Source organism: Lynx rufus, unplaced genomic scaffold (assembly GCF_022079265.1).
Source record: "Lynx rufus isolate CCGP_SWC_20201006 ecotype Redwood Valley unplaced genomic scaffold, mLynRuf1.p SCAF_9, whole genome shotgun sequence".
NCBI lineage: Eukaryota > Metazoa > Chordata > Mammalia > Carnivora > Felidae > Lynx > Lynx rufus.
This window is the reverse complement of record NW_025814897.1, coordinates 48,885,331-48,908,202: the sequence shown is the minus strand read 5'-3', so window position 1 is coordinate 48,908,202 and position 22,872 is coordinate 48,885,331. Positions and strand designations below refer to the sequence as shown.

The 22,872-nt window shown below is 39.4% G+C and overlaps 1 protein-coding gene across 10 annotated transcripts in view; it reads right to left on the bottom strand.

Moving 5' to 3' along the window:
- DLG2 (discs large MAGUK scaffold protein 2) overlaps window positions 1–22,872 on the bottom strand; it is a 1,224,822-nt gene that overhangs the window by 374,867 nt on the left and 827,083 nt on the right. For all 10 annotated transcript variants that reach the window (XM_047070845.1, XM_047070851.1, XM_047070843.1 and 7 more), the window contains one exon: window positions 16,819–16,887. In XM_047070845.1, coding sequence (XP_046926801.1) covers window positions 16,819–16,887 — 69 coding nt within the window. The remainder of the gene's footprint in view (window positions 1–16,818; window positions 16,888–22,872) is intronic.

Here is a 22,872-nt window from a genome sequence, read left to right as displayed (position 1 = left end):
GGCGCTGGAGAGCGCCTTTGTTCCCCGCCAAACTGAGCTCTGTCGTCCGGGGGCTCCGCAGCTCACCCTCCCTTTGTCCTCCAGCCTTCCCGCTTTCTGAGCAGAGCTGTTAACTTATGACCTCCCAGACGCTAAGTCGCGCTTGCTGTCGGAACACAGTCCGTCAGGCCCCTCCGCTTTTGCAAGCCGGACTCGGGGGCTCTGCTTGGCCGGCGAGCCGCCCCTCCGCCCCGGCTCCCTCCCGCCAGTCCGTGGAGCGCGCACCGCCTCGCCGCCCTTCCTACCCTCTTCCGTGGGCCTCTCGTCTGCACTTGGGTCCGGTGACTCTGTTCTGCTAATCCTCTGGCAGTTTTCTGGGTTATTTAGGCAGGTGTAGGTGGAATCTAAGTGATCAGCAGGACGCGCGGTGAGCCCAGCGTCCTCCTACGCCGCCATCTTCCTAGTATCTGGCTCCTTCCCTTTGTATGCTTGGGAGGCTCCATTTCTTTCTTCATGACTTTAACCTTTGCTTTCCTTAGCTCTAACACTAGCTCCAATAGAATTGCACTGCACTGGACTCACATATGGACTGTCCTAATCATCATACTTTATCTCTGTATCTGTTTAACAATTATGTGTTTAGAATCCTCTAGACTTTAGTGGAGCTCCATTGGGGCTGGAATTATAACCATAAAGCAGACAGTTTCTGCTTCCCAGGAGTTTACAATATAGTGGTAGATCAGAAGAGTAAACTGGCAATTATTAGGTCAGTAAGCTAAGATTGCAATCTTCTATAATGATGACCATTTATTGTACGCTTGCTTTTTCTGCTTGACTTTGAGATTCTTGAGTGTCATGTTCACTTTGTGAGTTAGTGTCTGATATCTAGAAAGTTCCTAAGAGATATGAACTTCCTTTCATTAGTTCTTGTGTCCCTAGTACCTGGTAAAATACCTGGCACAAAGAACATGTTCAATAAATGACTGTGGAATGAAACCTAGAAGAAACCTATATCTCAGTGCAAATGAGGTGGTCCTAAGAAGCTGGTTTTGATTAAAAAAAAAAAGTTGTAACACTGGGAACAAAAAAACGGGAGGGTAGCAAAGGGATAAGAACATTTGGTGTAGAGGAGTGGAGATGGGGAACCAAAAACACCCCATATGCCCATTTGCAGAGTGTGAGTTCCATCCTACAGTGGTCCAAAAGCCCAGTGTAGAATTCTTGCCACACCTGACCTGATACTGAAGGTTATATGAAAGACAAGAAATGGCTTAATGGGAAGTCACAGGATCAGCACTGTACAGGGCAAGATACTTCTGATATTTTACATCTCTTCCCCCCAATTTTCTCCTAAAATCACTCCTGTTTTCCAGTAACTTTTCCCTCTCCAGGCAAAAGAACCCTGTAAAAACAAAACAACAATGATCACAACAACAACAAAAAGCTCTAAGTGAATCTGTCTCCTTCATTTTGGTATGTCTACATCTTCAGTAGGGTATTATAATTTCTTAACTCATGAATCCTACAAATGATCCACAATGGTGCCACAATCACCATTTCGATTTGATTTGGGTCTCTTGGTGCTTGGATATGTCACTTAAGCCATAATCTTTACATCTTAGCACCAAAGTCACACATTTCTAGGAAGCTCAATAAACCTTATCTAATTCTTAGATGAAAGATTAATACAGAGAAAGCATGACGAAGTGAGAAAAGAATAACCAGAGGAAGACTCTTGTTCATCCTCATTCTCCTCTGGAAAGAGGGGTGGCCAGGATATTAGGAGACTGAATTCTGGTCTTGACTTTAGTGTGGCCTTGGAAAATCTCTTGACTATCTCTGGACTCAGATAGTTACCCCATATGGAAAGTAGATAGCTGGACATGGTAATAGCTTAGATATTTGGGAACTTTAATTCTCGTGTTAACTTTTTTCCCTCAAATTGAGGATGTCCCCCAAATAAATTAAAACTAGGAGAATATTGGAAGTCCACTGTCTACAAACACACAGAACTCAACCTTTGACAACCATGGTTCTTTCGTCCCAAGGGTGTTTATATAGGGTTAGTTATTTAGATAGATAGAAAGATAGTTCTCCAGCACTCCTGTAACTTTGTAAACCATAACACATTCAACGCACCTAAATAGGCCATGAAATACATAATCCATTTGGTAAGAGGGAATAAACTACTACCATAACCCTTGGTCTTTTTCATACCTGAACATAATACAAATTTATATTTTGGTTAGTGAGGTGAGCTTTAAATTTAATTATAATCACCAACATTTATGAAGAGTTAAGACTATTTAATCCTTATGGTGTCCCTGTAAGTCAGGTATTATGTTCCTCATTTGAAGATGAGAAAACTGAGGTTTGGAAAGGTTAAGTTTCTTGTCTAATATCAGCCAGCTAAAAGTGGTGGCAGCAGCATTCATACTTCTGATTGTCTACAAGAGCCTCTGTGGCTTCCACTATTGTACACAACTACACACAGAGAGGAAAAGAATAATGATCAGTTGGCTTATCTCCTCTAGGAAAACAAGGATGAGAAGTGGAGAAAATCAGTCACTCAGGGAGAGTGAATTCCCTATTCCTCAGGTCATAGTAGGAGAAGGAAATGTAACAAATCATCATTTGTTAAACATGGTCTGTGTCTGAGAACCTGTTTCATAATTATGTAATGAGATGGGACCTAGAAGCAACCTTAGGAGTTGTGAGCCTAGTAGAGAAACTCTTACATATGAAACAAGGGGAAAATTCCAAGCATTAAGTTGTGTGGCAGAGATTTGATCTATGATATAGGCAATCAAGAAGGGATCCTGGGGGATATATATGTAATAGTTGCCTATAAACCACTGAATGTAATGGAAATCACTGGAGAGGAGGTGTATGGAAGGAGTGGACATGTGTGCATGTATGTGAGCTAGTTTACATGTGCATGGCTCTGAACTTATTCTGTCATATGTAAAATAAGGGGGTGGGATAAGGTGACACCTTACCCCAAAGTATTCTTTTCTCATCTGCTATACTTTCTGAGAGTCTGCCATTAAGAAATGCTTTTCTTGGGTCTAGAAGGGCTTTTGGACTTAGGGTGTCTGTTTCTAAAAAGGGCCTACTTTCTCCTCTTTGTTTTTCTACCATGTGCTGGGCTGTCTTCCACAATACTGACTGTATCTCCCTGAGGGCACAAGAGAGGTTCACAGGAAATTTTTGTTAAATGAACAATGAATGGAAACTTTATTGATTCTTGGTTTGGGAAAGAGGGAAGAGGTTCTAGCATATCAGAAAGAGAAGGGGCAGATGGAATATAGGGAAGGAGAAAAGAGGAGAACTAACTCCTACTCAGTACCTAGTGCTTGTTAAGAACTATGCTAAGATGTTTACATATTTAAAAAAATAAATTCTCGAAACAATTTTATGAAGTAGTTATTAGTCTTTACAGATTAAAGAAACAGGCTCAGAGAGGTTCGGTAAGAGCTGAAGGTGATAAAATTAGTAAGAGCCAGTATTTAAATAAAAGTAGAGAGAAATCAAAACATCATGTTCTTTAAATTACACCAGGCTGCTATACCAAGGAGAGGAAATTGAGGACAAGCAAGCATTTCAGGGGTGCAGAAAAAAAATCACCGTAAGTGGAGAGATGTTTGTGTAAACATCTAAATATAGGTTTGTATAAACATTTAAATATCATGTAACATTGATACTGAAATGCGATTTCCCATCAATGTGCATAATTGATGCTTGATCACAGGAGAATTTCTATTTTCAGAATTAAAAGGCTGTGACAAGCATGGCTCCCTTCTACCCTTCCGTGTAGCTTTTATAGACCTGTGCTTAAAATATAAAATTCCCGACTCCTACTACCAGCCCACGTGAGTATGGAATTTCCTCAGTCTGGAGACAGTACCTTTTTCCTTTGGGTTTGGTAGTCCCTTGATAAAAACACTCATAACCATGTCCCAACATCACTACTGGTTTTCCCCAAATCAGCTGCTTGTTCTTTTCTTCTAAAACTACAAACATACAAGCTCAGCAAATTATTGCAACTGTCAACATTGTGTCACCCCACTAGAATGTGTGCTCCTCAAAAGCAGGAACTGAACCTTTCTTCTTCTTCATTATATTAAATTCCTCACTACAGTGCCTGGTACATATTGGGCATTCAGTTAATACTTAGTTGAATGCAGGAATGAATGAAAGTTACATCAGTCAAATCAACCACTAATTGAAAGAATGGATGGGTGGTGCTTGTCTCCTGCACAATTGTCCCTGAGCAGTTTGACTTTGTATGTAACCAGCAGGAGACTTTACCAAGTGTGATCCATCAGTCAATAAAGGTTGCTGACTGACATCTTAAAAGCATATTCAGTAGAGTAAACATTTCCAGGACTGGAAATCAGCAGAGAGATTAAATAAAGGATAAAGACCACTGGCTGCTTTTCTGGTAATAGAGGGGCATCTGGCTTGTGGCATAGGATATGGATGTGCTCTTTCTTTAAACTCTTTATAATTGGCCAGGAAGAGGAAGTAAACAAATACCCTAATGGAATTTGAGAGTCTCTGAGGGATTAGCGATATATGCAGAGAAAAACACCAGATTCAGTTGGATATATAAAGATGGATGTCTCAAGATGAGTAATCCAATGAAGGCTGATAAATGATACTCAAAGCTATCTTTTTCATTCCCTGCTTTCTGCAGCCATCCCATCTCCCAGATCACAGCCAGGCAAGGTAAAAATATAATGAAAATCATTCTTTACAAGGGGTTCAATTCAAGGTCAAATGCAATGTCCAGTAAATATTCAACAGATGAGACTGAGGCTATTCCTGTTCAGGTGATAAATGAGCAACCAGAAAACCTCTCTGACCGCAACTTCTGTCTAGACTCATTTTTGTGAATGATAAAGACAGGGCAAAGAAGGACTGCCTCTGTCAATAAGACTAAAAGACGTGGTTGGGATGTCTTCAACATTTGTTTTCAGGTAGGATGGTCTAGTGATGTCAATGTGGGGCTGAATGATAAGCATCCGGTTTGCGGTCAAAGCTCCTCCTTTTCCCAGATATGCAATCTTGAGGAAGTCACCTATCTCACGACAGATCTGCAAACAGGATAAATGATTCTTACTCAGGCTCTCTTATGAAATTGTTGTTGGGGTCAAATAGAATAACATCCATGATATTTCTTTGTAAATTATAATGCCCTGGACAAACATGAGCCTAGTACCTTCAGGATGGATAGCAGAAGGAAAGAGGGGGGAAAAAAAAAGAAGAAATGGATGCAGAATCAAGACTAAAAGAAATCAAGATTTCAAGAAAAGAAAAGGAGGGAGTTTATGGAGAAAAGAGGAGAGGAAAAAACAAAGTAAGAGGGACCAGGGAAAGAAGATAGAACAAGAGAAGTATAGGAAGCAGCAGGGGCAAGGAAAGATTTTAGAGTTCTGGCACACAGGCAGATAAACAAGCAGACCAACACATCAAACAAAAGCCAAGGCACCAGCAGAACTGATGAGAGAAGGGATTCAGAAAATCACATCTATGCAGACCATGTAGTTCTGATAAAACAACTGCAAGCCTCCATCTGACAGCCTCTCTGGGGGAGACAGTCAACCATGAGTCAGCCTCCTCATTATAAATCTCTAAATGGCAAGCTCTACTGACTTCATGTTGCCCTAGTCAGTGTTCAGCTCAGAAATACATCCAGACATATTTGTAATCACTGCCTGTGCCGTCATTAATGATGGTACTTTCTCTTTGCCTGGTTAAGGTCTCCTCATTGTTAAGGTGAGAGCCTTCTATGACATCCCTGACCTCCTGGTACCCTATTACAGATCCCCTATTACAGGCACTCAGGGCATCATAGGCCAGTTTTTCACAGTACTTGGCATAGTCACAGATTTACATTCGTTTGTGTGATTATTTGATTAATAGCTGCTTCTCCCTGCCAGACAGGGGGCAGAGGTAGTGTCTGCAGGGCTCATCATCATATTCCCAATTAATTTTATTGATTGGGCACAAACTCATGCAACTTGGTAAGAGTAGCCTTAATACTAGAGAGATAGAAGAAAAAGGGCAGCATTCAAAGAGGGATATTAGTATGATAATAAGTTGGTGCCAGGATTACAACTGGGAGATTTGTGACTGTTAAGTCTTTCTGCCAGTTTGGGCAGCTAAATCCTGTCATATAATAGGTTTCCTACATTCATTTTTAATAGGTGACAAACCTATGACTGGGTGCTTTTTAAAAAATTCCTCCTTGGTTCATTATGTTAAATGTTTATTTATTTTTGAGAGAAGAAACAGAGACAGAGAGAGAGAGAGAGAGAGAGAAAGAGTACAGGGGAGGGACAGAGAGAGAGAGGTAGAGGGAGGATCCAAAGCAGGCTCCATGCTGTTGGCAAGAGCCTGAAGTGGGGCTCGAACCCACAAACCATGCTTAACTGACTGAGGCACCCAGACACCCTGTCATTCAGTATGTTAACTAGCTCTTCAATGCCATCTCAGTCAACATCATGGATGATCATATTATTATTAGCATTAATAATTTATTTATTTATTTATTTTTTAATGTTTATTTATTTTTGAGAGAGAGAGACAGAGTGTGAGTGGGAGAGGAGCAGAGAGAGGGAGACACAGAATCCGAAGCAGGCTCCAGGCTCTGAGCTGTCAGCACAGAGCCCAACGCGGGGCTCGAACTCACAAACTGTGAGATCATGACCGGAGCTGAAGTCGGACGCTTACTGACTGAGCCACCCAGGTGCCCCATAGCATTAATAATTAGGAGTATTGATGAAGACGGGAAATTTTTTAGTTGAATATTCTGTAGCACACTGTTTTTTGAGTATGTTTAATTATACAATAATAAGGAGGAAGTTTATTCATCACTTACTTTGAGCCCTTTATTAAAACACTTTATTAAAAACTAAAAAGGGGGGCGCCTGGGTGGCGCAGTCGGTTAAGCGTCCGACTTCAGCCAGGTCACGATCTCGCGGTCCGTGAGTTCGAGCCCCGCGTCGGGCTCTGGGCTGATGGCTCAGAGCCTGGAGCCTGTTTCCGATGCTGTGTCTCCCTCTCTCTCTGCCCCACCCCCGTTCATGCTCTGTCTCTCTCTGTCCCAAAAATAAATAAACGTTGAAAAAAAAAAAAAAAACTAAAAAGGTTTCCAAGGAAAACATGCAGGATAAATAATCATATTGGCATTGAACTATGCACAGAAAAGAAGATTTACTAAAAAACAGACACCCAAACCAAATTCCCTAGTGGATTCTGTGGCGTCCCTCTAAAATAAATTCCAGCTGCTTGGCTATGAATATCTTCCATGTGCAAGGGCACCACAGAGGATAGCCCAGCAGCCCTCGATAACCAGACTCCTTACCTGTCACCCCGGCTTTCTTCCTAGTCCTGCTGGGTAAAACAGATGCCAAGAGTATAGAAATATCATTCCTCCACTTCCAATTCAGCACATTTCAAGATAAGTGAAGTCACCATTAGGTGCTTGTGCTATTTTTGTTTATATTCTTATATGAAAACTGGATTTTTGACAATGCCTATCATGACAAAAACCTCCCAAACCCCAGGTATCATATTGAATTCCACACTGTATTTCAACAGCTTACTTAGGCCTCCAAATTGGCCAATTTGTAATAATAAAACACCTATAATTCTGAGAGGGCAGGGAAAGGTGGTCATTTTAAAATGTGGGTTTAAATCTCAGTTCTGCCACCTACTAGCTCTGTGACCTTGGGCGGCACCCTTAACTCCTCAAAGCCTCATTGTGTCCAACCATAAAGTGGGATAATGTGCCTTAAACAATAACTGTTATCAGAACTAGATGAGATCCACATAAGGCTCCTAAAACATATCACCTACTATTAAATAGGTAATATTTAATGTTATATATTTAGCATTTGAATACAGAAGATATCCTCTTTGGGCTCTGCAGTCTGTGTCTCCAAATGGCCTGCATTTGTGTTGGAGTGCTGTATACTCTTTATGTCTTTCTTATTTCATTGCTTTAAGAGAGCCTTTCTCTGATGGAATAGTAATGCTAATAAGTCTTTAGCTGAAAAAATATATAAATCTAGATCCTCAAGGTCACCTCCCAAAATCTATGTTGATATTTTACTTGACATTCCAAATTTGAGAAATTTTATCTGTCATATCCAGGGAAGTGGGCATTTTTCTGTTTTTATTTTTTCCCACAGTTTTTATTTCAACAGCAGATGGCATCAGAAACCCAGGCCCTGGGAGAGAGTTAGCATCCCATGAATTGGCAGCCCACATATATGCCCTAGTTCTCTGCAGCCTCAGCATTTTGTCAACACTGATAAATTTTTGGCAATCCTTAGAGTTTGTTGTGATGACACCTTTTGTACTTTCAGTTCCACACGTGTAAGGAAGAAAGATTACAAGGCCTGGGAAAGGAATGTCTTATCAAGTAAGGAAATGGAAAAAAGGAGCAGTAGGCTAGTAGAAATGGAGCTAAGGAGAATCAGCTGACAGCTCCACTGGGAGCAGAGGAGGAAACTGCAGGGACATGAGGAGAAATGAAAAGCAAACATATGGTGTGAACTACAGGAAACATACACTCTGGAATTATCCACTGTTCTGATTAATTTCTAATGGGTCCTCTGAGGTTTAAGCTCTGAAGTTCCCTTTTCCCTCTCGAGATGAAAGGAGGGGGTCTCTAAACTCCCTTCTTTCTTCCCCACAGCTAGGATCCCCCAGCAGGTGACCTAGCAACAAAAGCGAGGCTGGCACTCTGACCCAAGAGGCTAGTCTGTCTTTACTGCACTATAAATCACAAGCAAAAATATTTTTGGAGGAGTCAGGAGCAATTTTGATTTCTCCCAAGCATTTCTAAATATCACCTAGTTGCTATATTAAAAAAAAATTTTTTAAGTTTATTTGTTTATTTTGAGACAGAGACAGCACAAGTGGGGAAGGGACAGAGAAAGAGAGAAGGAGAATCCCAAGCAGGCCCCTCACTGCCAGCACGGAGCCCAACATGGGCCTCAAACTCACAAAACCGTGAGATCAGGATCTGAGCCGAAAGCAAGAGTCATACACTTAACCGACTGAGCCACCCAGGTGCCCCTAGTTGCTGTATTTTTAATTTTCCTATATTCTAAGTAAACTCTTCAGCTATCAGGAGAACAAAATAAAGAAGAGGGCAAGAACTATATACGCTCTCTCAATGCATTCTAAACATACACAAAAATTCTCTCCACTTAACCCAACTTGGCCCCCTGTTTGGTGAGGTCAATTACATTTCTGTGGTTAACAAAGGTTTATATTTTTGACCAGGGATCCCAGCAACTAATAACCTGAATAAAGCTTCCCCTTCAAGTCTGAAAGTAGTTCAGTGTACTTCTCAGCATACCAGGCTCCTCTCAGTTACTCTGGGAAACACTGCCTAGTATTGCTTTTGAGGATCAGGGCACGGAAATGTTTTGGACAGACTTCTGTGTAAGGAAGAAATTGACCATTCATATTGATTATGAATCCTGAAGGATGGCTGGATATGTGAGTGTGTGTGGGCAGAGATGACTCAAGCCACTGCCCCTGAGGGCCAGCTATCTAAAGCCCAGTGGTCCTTTAGGTCTCATGTTTGGAAATATTCTTACAAATTCAGAAGCCAAACTTTTCTATCTTCAAAAATCATTAAACTCTATAATGTTAGAGTTGGAAAGTATCTAAGATCTGCTCAAAATCACAGAGTAAGGGGGCGCCTGGGTGGCTCAGTCGGTTAAGCGTCCGACTTCAGCCAGGTCACGATCTCGCGGTCCGTGAGTTCGAGCCCCGCGTCGGGCTCTGGGCTGATGGCTCGGAGCCTGGAGCCTGCTTCCGATTCTGTGTCTCCCTCTCTCTCTGCCCCTCCCCCGTTCATGCTCTGTCTCTCTCTGTCTCAAAAATAAATAAACGTTAAAGAAAAAAAAAATTAAAAAAAAAATCACAGAGTAAGATGTGGCAGAACTGAACCTAGAACCCAGATCTCCTGGTTCTCAGGTCAATGATGCTTACACTTTCTACAGTGACCATGTGTTTTGGAACCACATATCGGGGCACTTAGACCAAGACTATTTTAAGTCAGCATCATCCTGAAAAATCTGAAGCATGTTAGCTGCAAAAAAGCTCCCATAAAGGCAAAAGGAAATGGGTACAGGACAAGAGAACCAATGGTTCCAGCCAAGCTTGTGTTCCCAGAGTGTTCCTTGGAAGCACACCTGTTCAGACCCAACATGGGAATGCCAGAGGCTCTCTGCCTGCAGTGGTGCCAAGGTGCCATGGTCTCAAGAATCCAGAGTGGTCTTAGAGTGTGGCGAGGGGGTCTCTTGTGTCAAACATAGGTTCATGGCTGTTCTTATCAAGACCGGCCAGTCCCTCTAAGAAAGAATGATGATGCTACTAACACCGAACAGTTAACCTGAGAGGATGGTTTTTCTCCTAGATGTATTTGTATACAGACAAGACTGCTTCTTGGTTATCCTTTGGATACTCACAGACCTCTCTATTTGGAGAGATTTTTAGTGAGGGTCTACTAGGCAAACCATCCACTCTGTAAACAATTCCTTCTATAATATTCATGAAGAGGGTCATCTGGTTTCTTGTTGAGTGCTACTTGTAAAGGTGGTCAACACCTCACAGAGCAGCTATTTCATTGAGGTGAAAATGCCAGTTAGTGGAAAAGTACCTCTATGATGTTGCTGGAATGATCTTCTAAAGTAAGATAAAACAAAGTGTATGTCCTCTGGTGGATGAGAGAAAGCTACATGATAGCTGTAGATACTTCCTAGTTTTGGCTGTGTTAGCCAAGTACTTTAGTTTTTTGCACATCATTTCCCTTTTTTAATCTCCACCTTGTTCCAAATACGTTCCTCAAAATTTAACTTGTGTCCCCTTTCCTAAGAATCCTACCTGGTTTCCCAGAGGTAATCACTTGTAACCATTTCACTTTTAATTCCAGTGGTTACCTCCATATTGTTAACAATATGCTTATAAGGAGAGTATTTCTTTAAATTCTATTTTGTTACCAGAATGACATGTTTCTTTGAGGATGGTTTTTCTCTATGTATGTGTATTTTATTGTTGTTTTTTTTTTTTTTTGTCATTTTATGGGTTTTGTTAAACTGTTCAGTAACTCATGGCTGGCTGTTCATATTTAAGAATGAAGTAGTAGAAAGGCTGTAGGGGCTGCTGCAGATAAGGGCAAGTCTTTTCCACTGAAAGACTTCAGGTTAGGCAAGCAAACCTGAAAGCTGTCCCTATAATTGGCATACCATGAAGGGCTCTGCTGTGTGGTTACATGCAAACTAGCTTAGCTAGGTTCCTCAGAAGAAATTCTATTTCTTTAGAGAAGAGCCTTCATTTTCTGACAGGTGGTAAGTCACTGCCTTGTAGCTGTTCTGTATCAGGAGTGTGTGTGCTGAGTAGGGGTATCCTCAGTCCTATTCTCAGACTCTGCTCTCAGCCCATCTGTTGTCACTGTTCTGAAGTCTCTGAATTTCCTGGGCTTGCTAGGCAGTTCTGCCGCCTCCTGAGCTGTAGGCATCCAATGCTGCTGCACTGTGGTGGGCCTTTTTGTGGGTGGCATCCCTGGAAACAACTTTAGAAGATGGCATTTACATAGAACACAATGGCCCTGCCTCCCTGGGTGATCTAAGTCGGGGCTGCTTTGCTCTATTTCATCCATCTATACCCCACCATCTGCTGTCATCCAGAAGTGTGAGGGAATCTTTTGGCCTCTGATGCCTCTCCCACTTCCTTTACCATTATGGGATTGTCTCTTCCTTATTCTTTTAAGTGTCCTTTTAATGGGGTCTCAGGAGGAAGAAGAGATTCAGGTGTGGGCTGTATCTGTCAACTTGAACCTGAAGCAAGGAGCTCACACTGTTAATGGGGATGTTATTCTGCCTCCTCATGTCTGGCATAGTTAAAGATGATTCAGATATCGATTTAAAAAACAGCAGTAACTCTAGGTAGAGGCTCAATTAGACAGTTTTGTTGTCTTCATGGATCAAATTAAGTGGAAATCTGAAATATCTCCAATTATTTTATGTCAAGTAAATAGCAACTTAGGTGAAAAATATATAAACATATGGACTTTTAAAGTACATTCACTTAAAAAATATCCTAAGTAGTTGCTTTTCACAAAAGCATTAGGAAAGAGAATTTTGAAGCAAGAAAATTTCCAATTTCAGTTGATTGCCTGCACTCAGCAGTATAACACCTTAATGAGAATCCTGTTAAAGACCCATTGGCCTATGCAAAGTGAAAAATTACTTTCCCACTATGGGCTCAGTGACAATGATTGTATGTCACATTATCTCTCTATTTGTTGGCCAGCTGGGCACTTAGAGCATGAATTTTAGTGTTCTGGGCTTTGTGGAGAATTACTGAGGTATCCCCTTCTAAATATTCCTGCAGCACAAAATTATTTCTGCCTCAAATATTTTATATCCAGAAATGCTTTACACAAATACATATATATACATATATATACACACATATACAGTATATACATATACATACATATATATATTTAACAGCAGGTGTTCAACGTGGGTCTTCAAGCTAATCGTGGGTATAAAAATAAAAGTTTTGTTTTTTCAGAACACCTGGAATAAGTATATATTCAACTAGTACTTATTGAGGGTCTAATATGTACCTGCTACTTTCGTAGAAAGTTGGTGAGTCCTGTGCTATTCTCCTCTTGGCTGTGGAGAAAACTCATGCTTAGGGTAAGGGTCCTGTTTTGAGAATGACAACAACAGATGGCAAAGAGGGTAGGATTCTAAACCAATTTTTTGATTCCAGACTCTATTTCCTTCCATGATTGCAGGGAAAACAGTATTTTTCATACTGCATGATTCACTAGATATGAAGAAAAATGCTTTAAACCAGCTAAAACAATGGAGTATAGCTGAGATTACAAGTTGTGTTTTTTATAAAAGGACTCACTCTTCCATTTATGACATCAGGGTAAGGCCTTCACATCTTTGGTCTCATATTAGCAAAGAATTAGCATTAGTGGTTGTGGTTATCACAGAAGTAATTTCACTCAAGTGGAAAACAGTGCAAAAGGCTAAAACAATATTTATTGGCAAACTGCTAATAAGCTTTTGTGAGTAAGAAGAAAGAAGAGATTTGGAAATAGCTTTAGAAGAAAATGCCATTATTTAGAACAGCTGGAGGGAATCCTCTCTGTGTTAATGACCAATATGTGGCATGACAGCCATATTGCACCCTGCCAAGGGAGGTCTTCATAAGGAACAAGGAAGGTGAAGTTGAGACCAGTGGGAAGCTCAGCTCCCCACTCTCACCTGTACCACAAACAACACCTCTGCCATGTAGCATGTACATGGGCTTCCAGATCCACCCCAAATGGTGGGTTATTAGCTCTGTTTAATGGTTTCCAGATTTAGAGTCAGTTCTGGTTCTTTATCATTTGTTAAATAAAAGCCCTAGGAAGTTCTTCACTATGTCTCACTTATCCTGAAAATGCTTTATGAATGGTGTGACCAGAGCTCTCTGCCTCAATAAAGACTTTTCATGCTGCACTGTTGTACAGCAGACTCCAATTTGATTTCAAATCCAAACTGTGCTACTTTCTATGTAGGTGTCCTTGGGAAAAGTACTTAACCTCCTGAGAATTAAGATTTACAAAAAGGATGCCTATTTCATAAGACTATTTTGGAAATAAAATTAGAGAAGATAGATGAATGGATGAGGAGAGAGAGAGAGAGAGAGAGAGAATGACAACATATCAGGTGCCTAATAAGCACTTGATAAATAGTTTCTTTTCTCTTCCCTTAAAGGACTATCCATGAATATGTACTATTTTTATTCCCAACAAGTTGCACATTTTGAATGTAATCTCATTAATGATAAGCTCCCTTCTTCCAATCATAGAATCTTGACCCTGTCAATGTTTCCTTGATAAAATGCTGTCCCATCCCTTTGTTAACTCTGGATGTACTTTCCATGCTAGCTCTCCATGTCTGATTTAACATGCAGAATTCAAAACTGATCACAGTCCTTTGGAGAAGGTGATCAGTGAGTTCTGTGGAATAGTTTTTCTAAACTATGGCTCTTTCCAGAAAGGGGAAATCGATGGGGGTGGTATGGAGAGTTCAGTCACAAGTGCTGACTGATGAACATTCTCAAGTCCAACTGGAGACTGTTCACAGGCTGGGGGAGACTATTTCCTCTCATGTGTTTATGTAGTCTCTCTGTCCTAAACTTTCTCAGATATATATACCAGAAATGTAAGAGCATTTGTTATGCAGGTCCTATATTCTGTCTTTTGGAGCTGAGGATAAACCAATATGTAGAAAAGGCTTACACTATTCTTTAATGTGTTTAACAAGCATTTAAGTATAATCTTGGCAATTAAAATACTTTTGTATATAAATATTAACTCAACAATGAAGCAAACTCAATGATTTGGATTGCTTCCACAAATGAGCATTACCTGTGTATATAGGAATAAGTCTCTCTAAAGTAGCAATGACACCAGTCCCTGACTGTTTTAACGAATCTTTATTTAATATAAATGTGAAACTCTCCCACCTGATAAATTAAGTATATGTTATGAATAACAATAACAACAGCAATGAACATTATACTATACTATAGCAAATACACATATAATTCCAGTAATATTATAAAAAACAATAAATATAATTTTAATTATTGAGAAAAACTCTGTAAGGAAATACATTTTACAGATGAGGAAATTGAACATATAAAATCAAACAAACAAACAGACAAACAAAAACCAAAAAACAAAAAACAAGCCATTTGCTATCACCCAGCTCATAAGTTCCTGAGCCCAGATTTAAACTCAGTGATTCTGGCTATGATCCAGAATCTAGACCACCTTCAATATTACTACAGAACCAAATGCGGCGAAGTATTGATTGAGTACTTACTTTACCTTTGTTTTTTTGTTTTTTTTTTTGTTTTTTTTTTCGTGAACTAGAACAAATGTTACAATTAAGACACTGCCCTGTTGAGAAGAAAGTTACTTAAATTCTCCAAAACTAAATTCATATTTAGCAACCACCCCTATCTCTCTGTTTTTGTTTGTTTACTACAGGAACAAAAGTGCTTTGACATTCTTTACCATCACAAACAGAAAAGGCGGGCTACCAGGGGAAGGAGGTGTCCTTTTCAGGGAGTGCAGTGTCTATGTAGAGGCCACATTCCTTTTGCTCACCTTCCTATGGGTTTAGGGACATCCTGAGCTGAGGGCAAGAAAGGGCACTCTGAAAAGTATTTATAGTATTTATACTCTTCCAGGAAGTAAAGAGCAATGTCTCTTTCCTAGGTGGATATCCACTTACCCATGGAATTTGCTGCATTGCCCTGTTGCTACCCAGGTTGGAAAAGAACCCTGGGCAGTGAAGACAAGAAGGTCAGCCAGGGAGAGAAGAGGCAAGGACTCTCCCTGGTAAGCTCAACCTGAGGAGGAGGAAAGATACCTGCCACTCATGCCTGCAAGCCTCATGTTTGAAGTTGTGAGGACAGATGAGAAAGGGGCACTCTGGGAGGAATGGGAGGGACTGCTAGGGCTCAGGCAGTGGTGCATGCATGGTAAGTCACAGTGTGCCATTGCTAGGAGTTCTGTGGAAGAGACAGCTGAGTCATCCAAGGGACCACATGGCTAGGGGAGCTGTGGGAGTCTCCCAGCATCTGTGCATGGTTGGTTATCCACCCATCCAGGCTACATCACCAGAGATAACCAAGAAAAAGGGACTGGCCACAGTGGAATGATAAGGAAATTCCATTTCCAGTTTCCTTTTTTGCCCCAATACTACCAGAGGAGAAATCTAAGAGAAATGACAATCTAGAGGGTGATGTGAGAAGGAGAAGACAACACCTCTGTCAACTCCACATTCTGGTGGAACTCAAGCCCTAATTAAGTTAGAAGGAGGGACAGAGGTCTGAACAAAACAAACTTTTAAAACAAAAAGGCTTGAATTGAAATGTCATTAAGGAAGCCTACCTGTCAATGAGAAATAGGTTTGCAGCAAATTTGGTAACAGAGATTGGAAAAGTAAAATGATTTAATTTTTATAAGTTAACCAATAAATGTTCTCAATTAAACCTGTTGTAATTATCAAGCAAGTAGAGGGAAATATTAGCCCCTTCCCTCCATCCTCTCCAGCTTTTACCTGATTGGAGAATTCAGAAATACAAAACACTAAGTCCTCTACAGGTAAGCCTGCTCAGCCAACATCTCCATTCTTATCTCCTGCTCCACTGTCTCACACACCGTAGGCTGCATCACTCGATCACTTAATGGCCTTATGACACCTCGTGCTTGCTCATGTATTCATGTTTTTGCACATGCCCTTTCTTCTGCTCAGAGTACCCTTACTTCCAGTGTCTGTCAGGCAAATATCCACAGATGCTTCAGTTCTCAGCTTGAGAGTTATATAATCTCTGAAACCATCCTGAACTGCTTCCCCCTCCTTTGATGCCCATTTTCATCCATGTGTCCAACCTGGATCCTCCCTTAATCTCTTATATGCCTCTCTTTGTGATGGTTACACAGGATACAAATTTGTGTCTGTATTTCTGCCCCTCCCACCAGACAATAAGAGTTCTGAAGGGAAAGAAGAGATCTTATGTGTCTTGTTAAACATTGTACCTAGCACAGTACTTGGCATATAACATAAGTTTTATAAATATTTGCTAAGGAAAGAAGGAAGGTAGGTAGGGAAGGAGGAAGGAAAGAAGGAAGAAAGAAAGGAAGAAATAAAGAAAATTTCTTTACGTTCAAGTGATGAGGCTGCACGGTTTAGTTTAAGAGAAGGCTCCATATTATTATCTTACCCTTCCAGGGAGATGGCCCGTTGGAGAGTTACGGAAGGCTGGCGGGTTGCCGTGCTGTGCTGAGAATGACTGCAACAAAGAAAGAAAAACAAACACAGATCATTTATTTAAAATGTCTTTGCACATTCTTATCAGTCTTATTGTCAAGTAAAGGGCCCATCTTGAAAGAAATACAGTAGAGATTGAATGGCTATTCTTTGGTGATAAGTAGACTCATCCACAAAATTTAGTACTCTACCAGATAAGGGGTTAATATTTCTTTAAAACTTGATTTCAACATGTATTATCCATTTGAAGTAAACTTCAAATGACAGACATTAATGGAAACAAAATATTTAGAAGAGGTAATTTTTTTCCCTTTGGAATGAGACAACAAAGAGCATAGAAATATAAACTTCATCATAATGTAGTGTCTTACTTTTTTAATGCAGAACATTTTTTATAACAAAGTTTAAAACAGTGAATTTGAACATCAGAAGTATTTAATTAGTATAAGTTTTCATTTTAGTTCACACTTGTAACACCTGTAAAATTATTACAATTCAGCTGCTGGATGAACACAAAAACTTGAAAAAATGAGACTTATGGTTGCATACCAACCTTAGAATTTAATGTAATTCCACATCTTGTTTTGGTCACGTGGTAATAAGACCTATCTTATGGATAAGCAGTTGCAGTAAGAATTATAATGTTTATTCTTCCTTAGGCACTTATATTGCCTGAGTCATTTTTCTAAGTTTGTATGTTTATATCTTTTACTTCTCTCAATCCTATGAGGTATGCACTGTCTCCATTAACAGATGAAGAAACTAAGCTAAAGAGAGGTTTAGAAACTTGTCCAAGTCATGTGGTAAATACCTGTGCTTGAGATGGCATCTACACTGATTTTAAAGCCATTATTCTTTTTTTTTTTTAAATTTTTTTTTTCAACGTTTATTTATTTTTGGGACAGAGAGAGACAGAGCATGAACGGGGGAGGGGCAGAGAGAGAGGGAGACACAGAATCAGAAACAGGCTCTGAGCCATCAGCCCAGAGCCTGACGCGGGGCTCGAACTCACGGAGTGTGAGATCGTGACCTGGCTGAAGTCGGACGCTTAACCGACTGTGCCACCCAGGCGCCCCTAAAGCCATTATTCTTAACCATCATGTTGTCTCATCTCCCAATTAGTGACAATTTTTCAAGTTTGTAAGAATGTGCTTTGCAATCTCAGAATACTCTTCGATTAGAGAGAGGTTCGTCTAAGATATGCACAATAACAAAAGCAAGAAGCAATGCTTTGTGGATTTCCTATGTGTTAAAATGTATTATAAAATGTGTTTCAGTGTGTAATGTTAGTTTGCAGTATTGATTTAATATCTTAGTTGTAATGTTAGTTACATATACATATAGGGTATGAAGGTGTATATACACAAATATATGAATAAAGAGAACCCGAGTCCACTGTTTGTAGAACAGTTAGACACCTTTACATAGACAGCTCCACCATTTCTCAGCATATACTTCTGAAAACACGAACATTGTCAGAGAGCCAAGCTGTAGCCTACAGATTTTCATCCAGAACTTCGGTCATTAAGGACGAGAAGCAGTATCTCTCTGTGAATAGTTTTTAGTTGTGACATGGATGACAGTTATGTGAGGTTGAGGGAGCAAAATTTGGGACAGTAGCTAAAAGCTAGAGAATGTTTTTTTAAGTTAAGGATTGTGTCCTAAGTTTGCTGGCATCCTTCACAGTGTCAAGCACTATATATGTTCACTGAACATGTTTTGATTGACCAGTTGAAAAGCAGCAGAGCATTCAGGAGCTGGACCATGTAGCCAGACTTCCTGAGTTCAAATCCCAGCTCCACCACATGGACCAATGTGACCTTGCTCATTATCTACCGGTATCTGTGTATCAGTTTCTTACCTGTGAGATTGGGATAGTAATAGTACTTTCCTCCAGGGATTGTTACAAGGATTCAGGGAATACAATATTCAGAACAGTGTCTGTTACATGGTAAAACTACATAAGTGTTTGTTAAGTAGATGAACTAATATGATTTAGCAGTGTGTCTACTTTAACATATTTAGTACTAAATAAGAATTACTTAGATCACTTCTTTCAGCTATCTAGTCACTGCCCCAAAGTGTGTATTTGTGAATATAAGTTTGGTGACAAATATCAAATTAAAATACATTTTCTATTGTAAAAATACTATAAAATTAATGAAAATCAAAATAAGGAAAAGCTTTAAAAACTCACATATAATTCCATTACCTTGTATCATATGTTATAGAATTATCTAATTTAAATACTGCAGCTGTCCTATAGGTATGTATGAGTATCCACATTTTATATATTAAAAAAGACACACAGAACTTTAATGACTTATCAGAAATCAACAGCCAGAATTCAAACTAAAGCCTGTCTTGTTGCCAAGTGTGTGTACTTTCCACACTATGCTATTGACTTTCTATACGTCCACATGTGCTTGATGTAATTTTATATATACATGGACCATATAAAAGATTACATCCTGCATTTGTTCCTCACATTATAATTTAAGCATTTTTATAGGGATTCCATAATTATTATTTTGGTGTTATATAATGTTACTTCCTCTCAACATATAATAATAATTTACTATTATAATATAATGCATTATGCAAATTATATATAATAATTTATTTAACTATCCTTTTATGGTTAGGTATTTGGGTTTTTTTCTACTGTTTTAATATCATTAACAATGCTGCAGGGACATATTGATACCAATTACTTTTTCTTATTTGACAATTTCCTTTGACTATATTCCCCAAATGCAAACATTTACTAGGTTCTTTTTGTTGGTGTTGTTAAAGCTTATTTAGTTATTTTGAGAGAGACAGAGATAATGTGAGCGAGGGAGGGGCAGAGAGAGAGTTTCTGTGCTGTGAGCGCAGTGCCAGATGTGGGGCTCGAACTCCCAAAACTGTGAGGTCATGACCTGAGCCGAAATGAAGAGTCTGATGCTTAACTGACTGAGCCACCCAGGCATCCCAACATTTACTAGGTTCTTGATTTATGTTATTAATTACTTTTCAAAAGTTTTGTACCATTTTATTACCTCTTCTCTACCTATTATATTTAATATATTTTCAAATAAAAAATATAAAATATATAAACATCACTTTCACCACAATCTTAGAGGCACTGATATTATAATTAAAAAAACTGTTAAGTATAAAATGATACTTCAGATTTATGAGTACTTCTGTGTTCATTAGTGAAAACGACCATTTTTTCTATATGCTTAATTGCTAATGGTATTTCTTTGTTTAAACTGTTTAATCCCTTCCTTTACTGTATATATTCCACTAGTTTAGGAAGTGCCAACAGTCATTCTTGGGTAAAGATCAATGATGCTTGCTAACCAAGTTAATGAGTAACTAGAATTCTTGATAGCTTCCTCACCATTAGCCTAGCCCATATAATTAAAACAAAGAAATATTCAGTAATCTCATTTTACTTATCACTACTTTAAACTAATTACTTTATTATTCTCCTTTAAATTATTCTAGTAATGTCTCTTTTAAAGTTTTAGTGACACTTAAATTACATGTGGAAGACACCTTGAAGTACTCACAGAATTTGAGTCCTTTTACATTACACATGCAAAGTCAGCCAGTTTCTCAGTCTGTGAATTTCGAACAGAGCCTTTTACACATGTAATTATCCTTTTACTTTACTAAGACAAATACAGTGAATTATCTGTTAGTCAAGACCTACAGACACAAGGGAATTTTTGTTATTCCCTGATGGAAATATGTAAGCAGGACTTGAATGGGGAATGGTTGCAAAGCATATTAGGAGCTACATGATAGTGATAATAACTGGTATTTTTATAAAAAAAAATGTTTATTTTGAGAGAGAAAGAGTGTGCACATGAGTGGGGGAGGGGAAGGCAGAGAGAGAGAGAGAGAGAGAGAGAGAAAGAAAGAGAGTGAGAGAGGGAGAAGGAGAGAATGCCAAGCAGGTTCCACAATGTCAGTGCAGAGCCTGACATAGGGCTCACTCCCACAAACTGTGAGATCATGATCTGAGCTGAAATCAAGAGTAAGATGCTTAACCCACTGAGCCACCTAGGTGGTCCAACTGATATTTTTACTCCCCCGCCCCCGAATATCTTCCCCTTGGGACCAAGCAGGTTCTGTGCATTTCATACTGTTGAGTACAAAGACAGTGTGTGGCTAATTTTACCATGACTAACAAATTCCCAGTGACCACTGCCTAGCCCTTTTCAGCGCCTCAGGCAGTGGCCAGACAGATGGAATTCCAGACAGAGAACTGACATAGGAAGAATCACAGCAGGAAAGAACAGCTAAAATTTAAAGCTTTTTAACACTGGAGAGCTAAGTGTTCAGAATGTCTTTGTCTTATGGTCATCATTTTCCTATCATTTTTCTAGATACTTTGAAACATCTATTCAGAAAAGCATTCTATGATATGCCTCCCTCACCTCCCCAACACAGTTGACACAGTGCTCTATGCACCATCCCATTTTTATCACACAGCCAAAATAGCCCCCAGGACTGACAATCACCACCATTTATTTTCATGTCTTTTTTTTTTCTTTCTGCTAAGTCATGTATGTTTTCAGAGCAAGGAGTGGGAATTATCCATTTGTACATTCTCATCTCAGGGCTGACTCACAGAATGTGCTTCATAAATGCCTTTTCAAATGATGAAAACCATGGGTTGGGTTCCATCTATCTGTAAGACCCCATTCCCTCTTTCAAACTTTATAACAACATTGAGACTAGCCATTATGCTAATTTTTGAAGGAAGTTAAAGACCAAGGTCTCACAGCTAGTAGGTAGCAAGAGTAGAACCCATGTTTGCTGGCTCTAAAGTGCTTTCTCTTTAAGAAAAATCATGTTGCCTTACAGAAAGATGAAAGCAAAGCTCTGTGGATAGTTCAGACAGAGGATCCAACATATTTTGTCAAGAAATGCTGAATCTCACTGAAGATCACTGACAGTTTTGTTTGCATAAAATAACACCCAATATTTTCTCTATAAATGTCCAACATGCATGTCAGTGGCGTTTGAAGATAATTTAATACAGGAACTTCTCTGTCCTATCCACACCACCTTATTAGTGAGCCCCGGACATTTGTGAGCATTTGAGTGATAGTGGCTGAGTAGGATGAGAATGAGGAAGGTTCAGCAGCATGTCAGCACCCATACTGGGGAAGAAGTCCTGTCATGTGGCAGGAAACATATGGCATCCCTTGGTACGTAGTAGCTTGGTTGACATGACAAGTCAGGCAACTGTGGAGGTAAATATTACCAAGACTTTTTAGGATTTAGAGAGAGATAACAGTCTTATTGCCTTTCTAAAAATTATGCTGTCATTTGAATAAAACAGCCAGAGAACAGTAGAATCTCTTTTCCAGGAACCCTCTGATTTTCCAAGTAAAAGACTGGCTGTCACTTAAGAAAATGAAATTGAAATGATGCTGGAAGATTCATTCTTGTTGCTGCATTAACTTTAAATTTTTCTGAGCATCTGAATTGAAGCTGTTTTATTACACACACAACACAGAGGGCCTAGATGGCGGTGATTAATGGGTTTTTAATTTTCTCCCACTCTAAAGCAGGAATGGACAGGATAACCAGTCTTTCAAAAATGTTGTAACATTAAAACTATGTCATTTTATGGAGAACAGAAAAAGGCTTTTGGGTCTTCTATTAACAAACTGGTAACAGTAAGCTTATTTAATGTGCCTTGCTTGTAAAGTCCCATCCAACTAAAATACTTCCTGATGTGTTTTCAATAGTCTGCTCCATTCTTCACTCATATTTTTGAAGAACTGTCATCTTTCCTTGTCATATTTAACTCTTCACCAATCTCTTGAATGCCTGTATCTATCATTTATCTCATCTCTCTTAATATTTATTTTCTTTTATATTTCTACTTTCCCTTTCTTCATATACATGCATTAAGTTGCCACTATTCTTAAAAAGAAGAGTATGTCTTCTTGAGTATTCAATCAGTACCTCAAATGCAACATAACCAAAACACCATTAC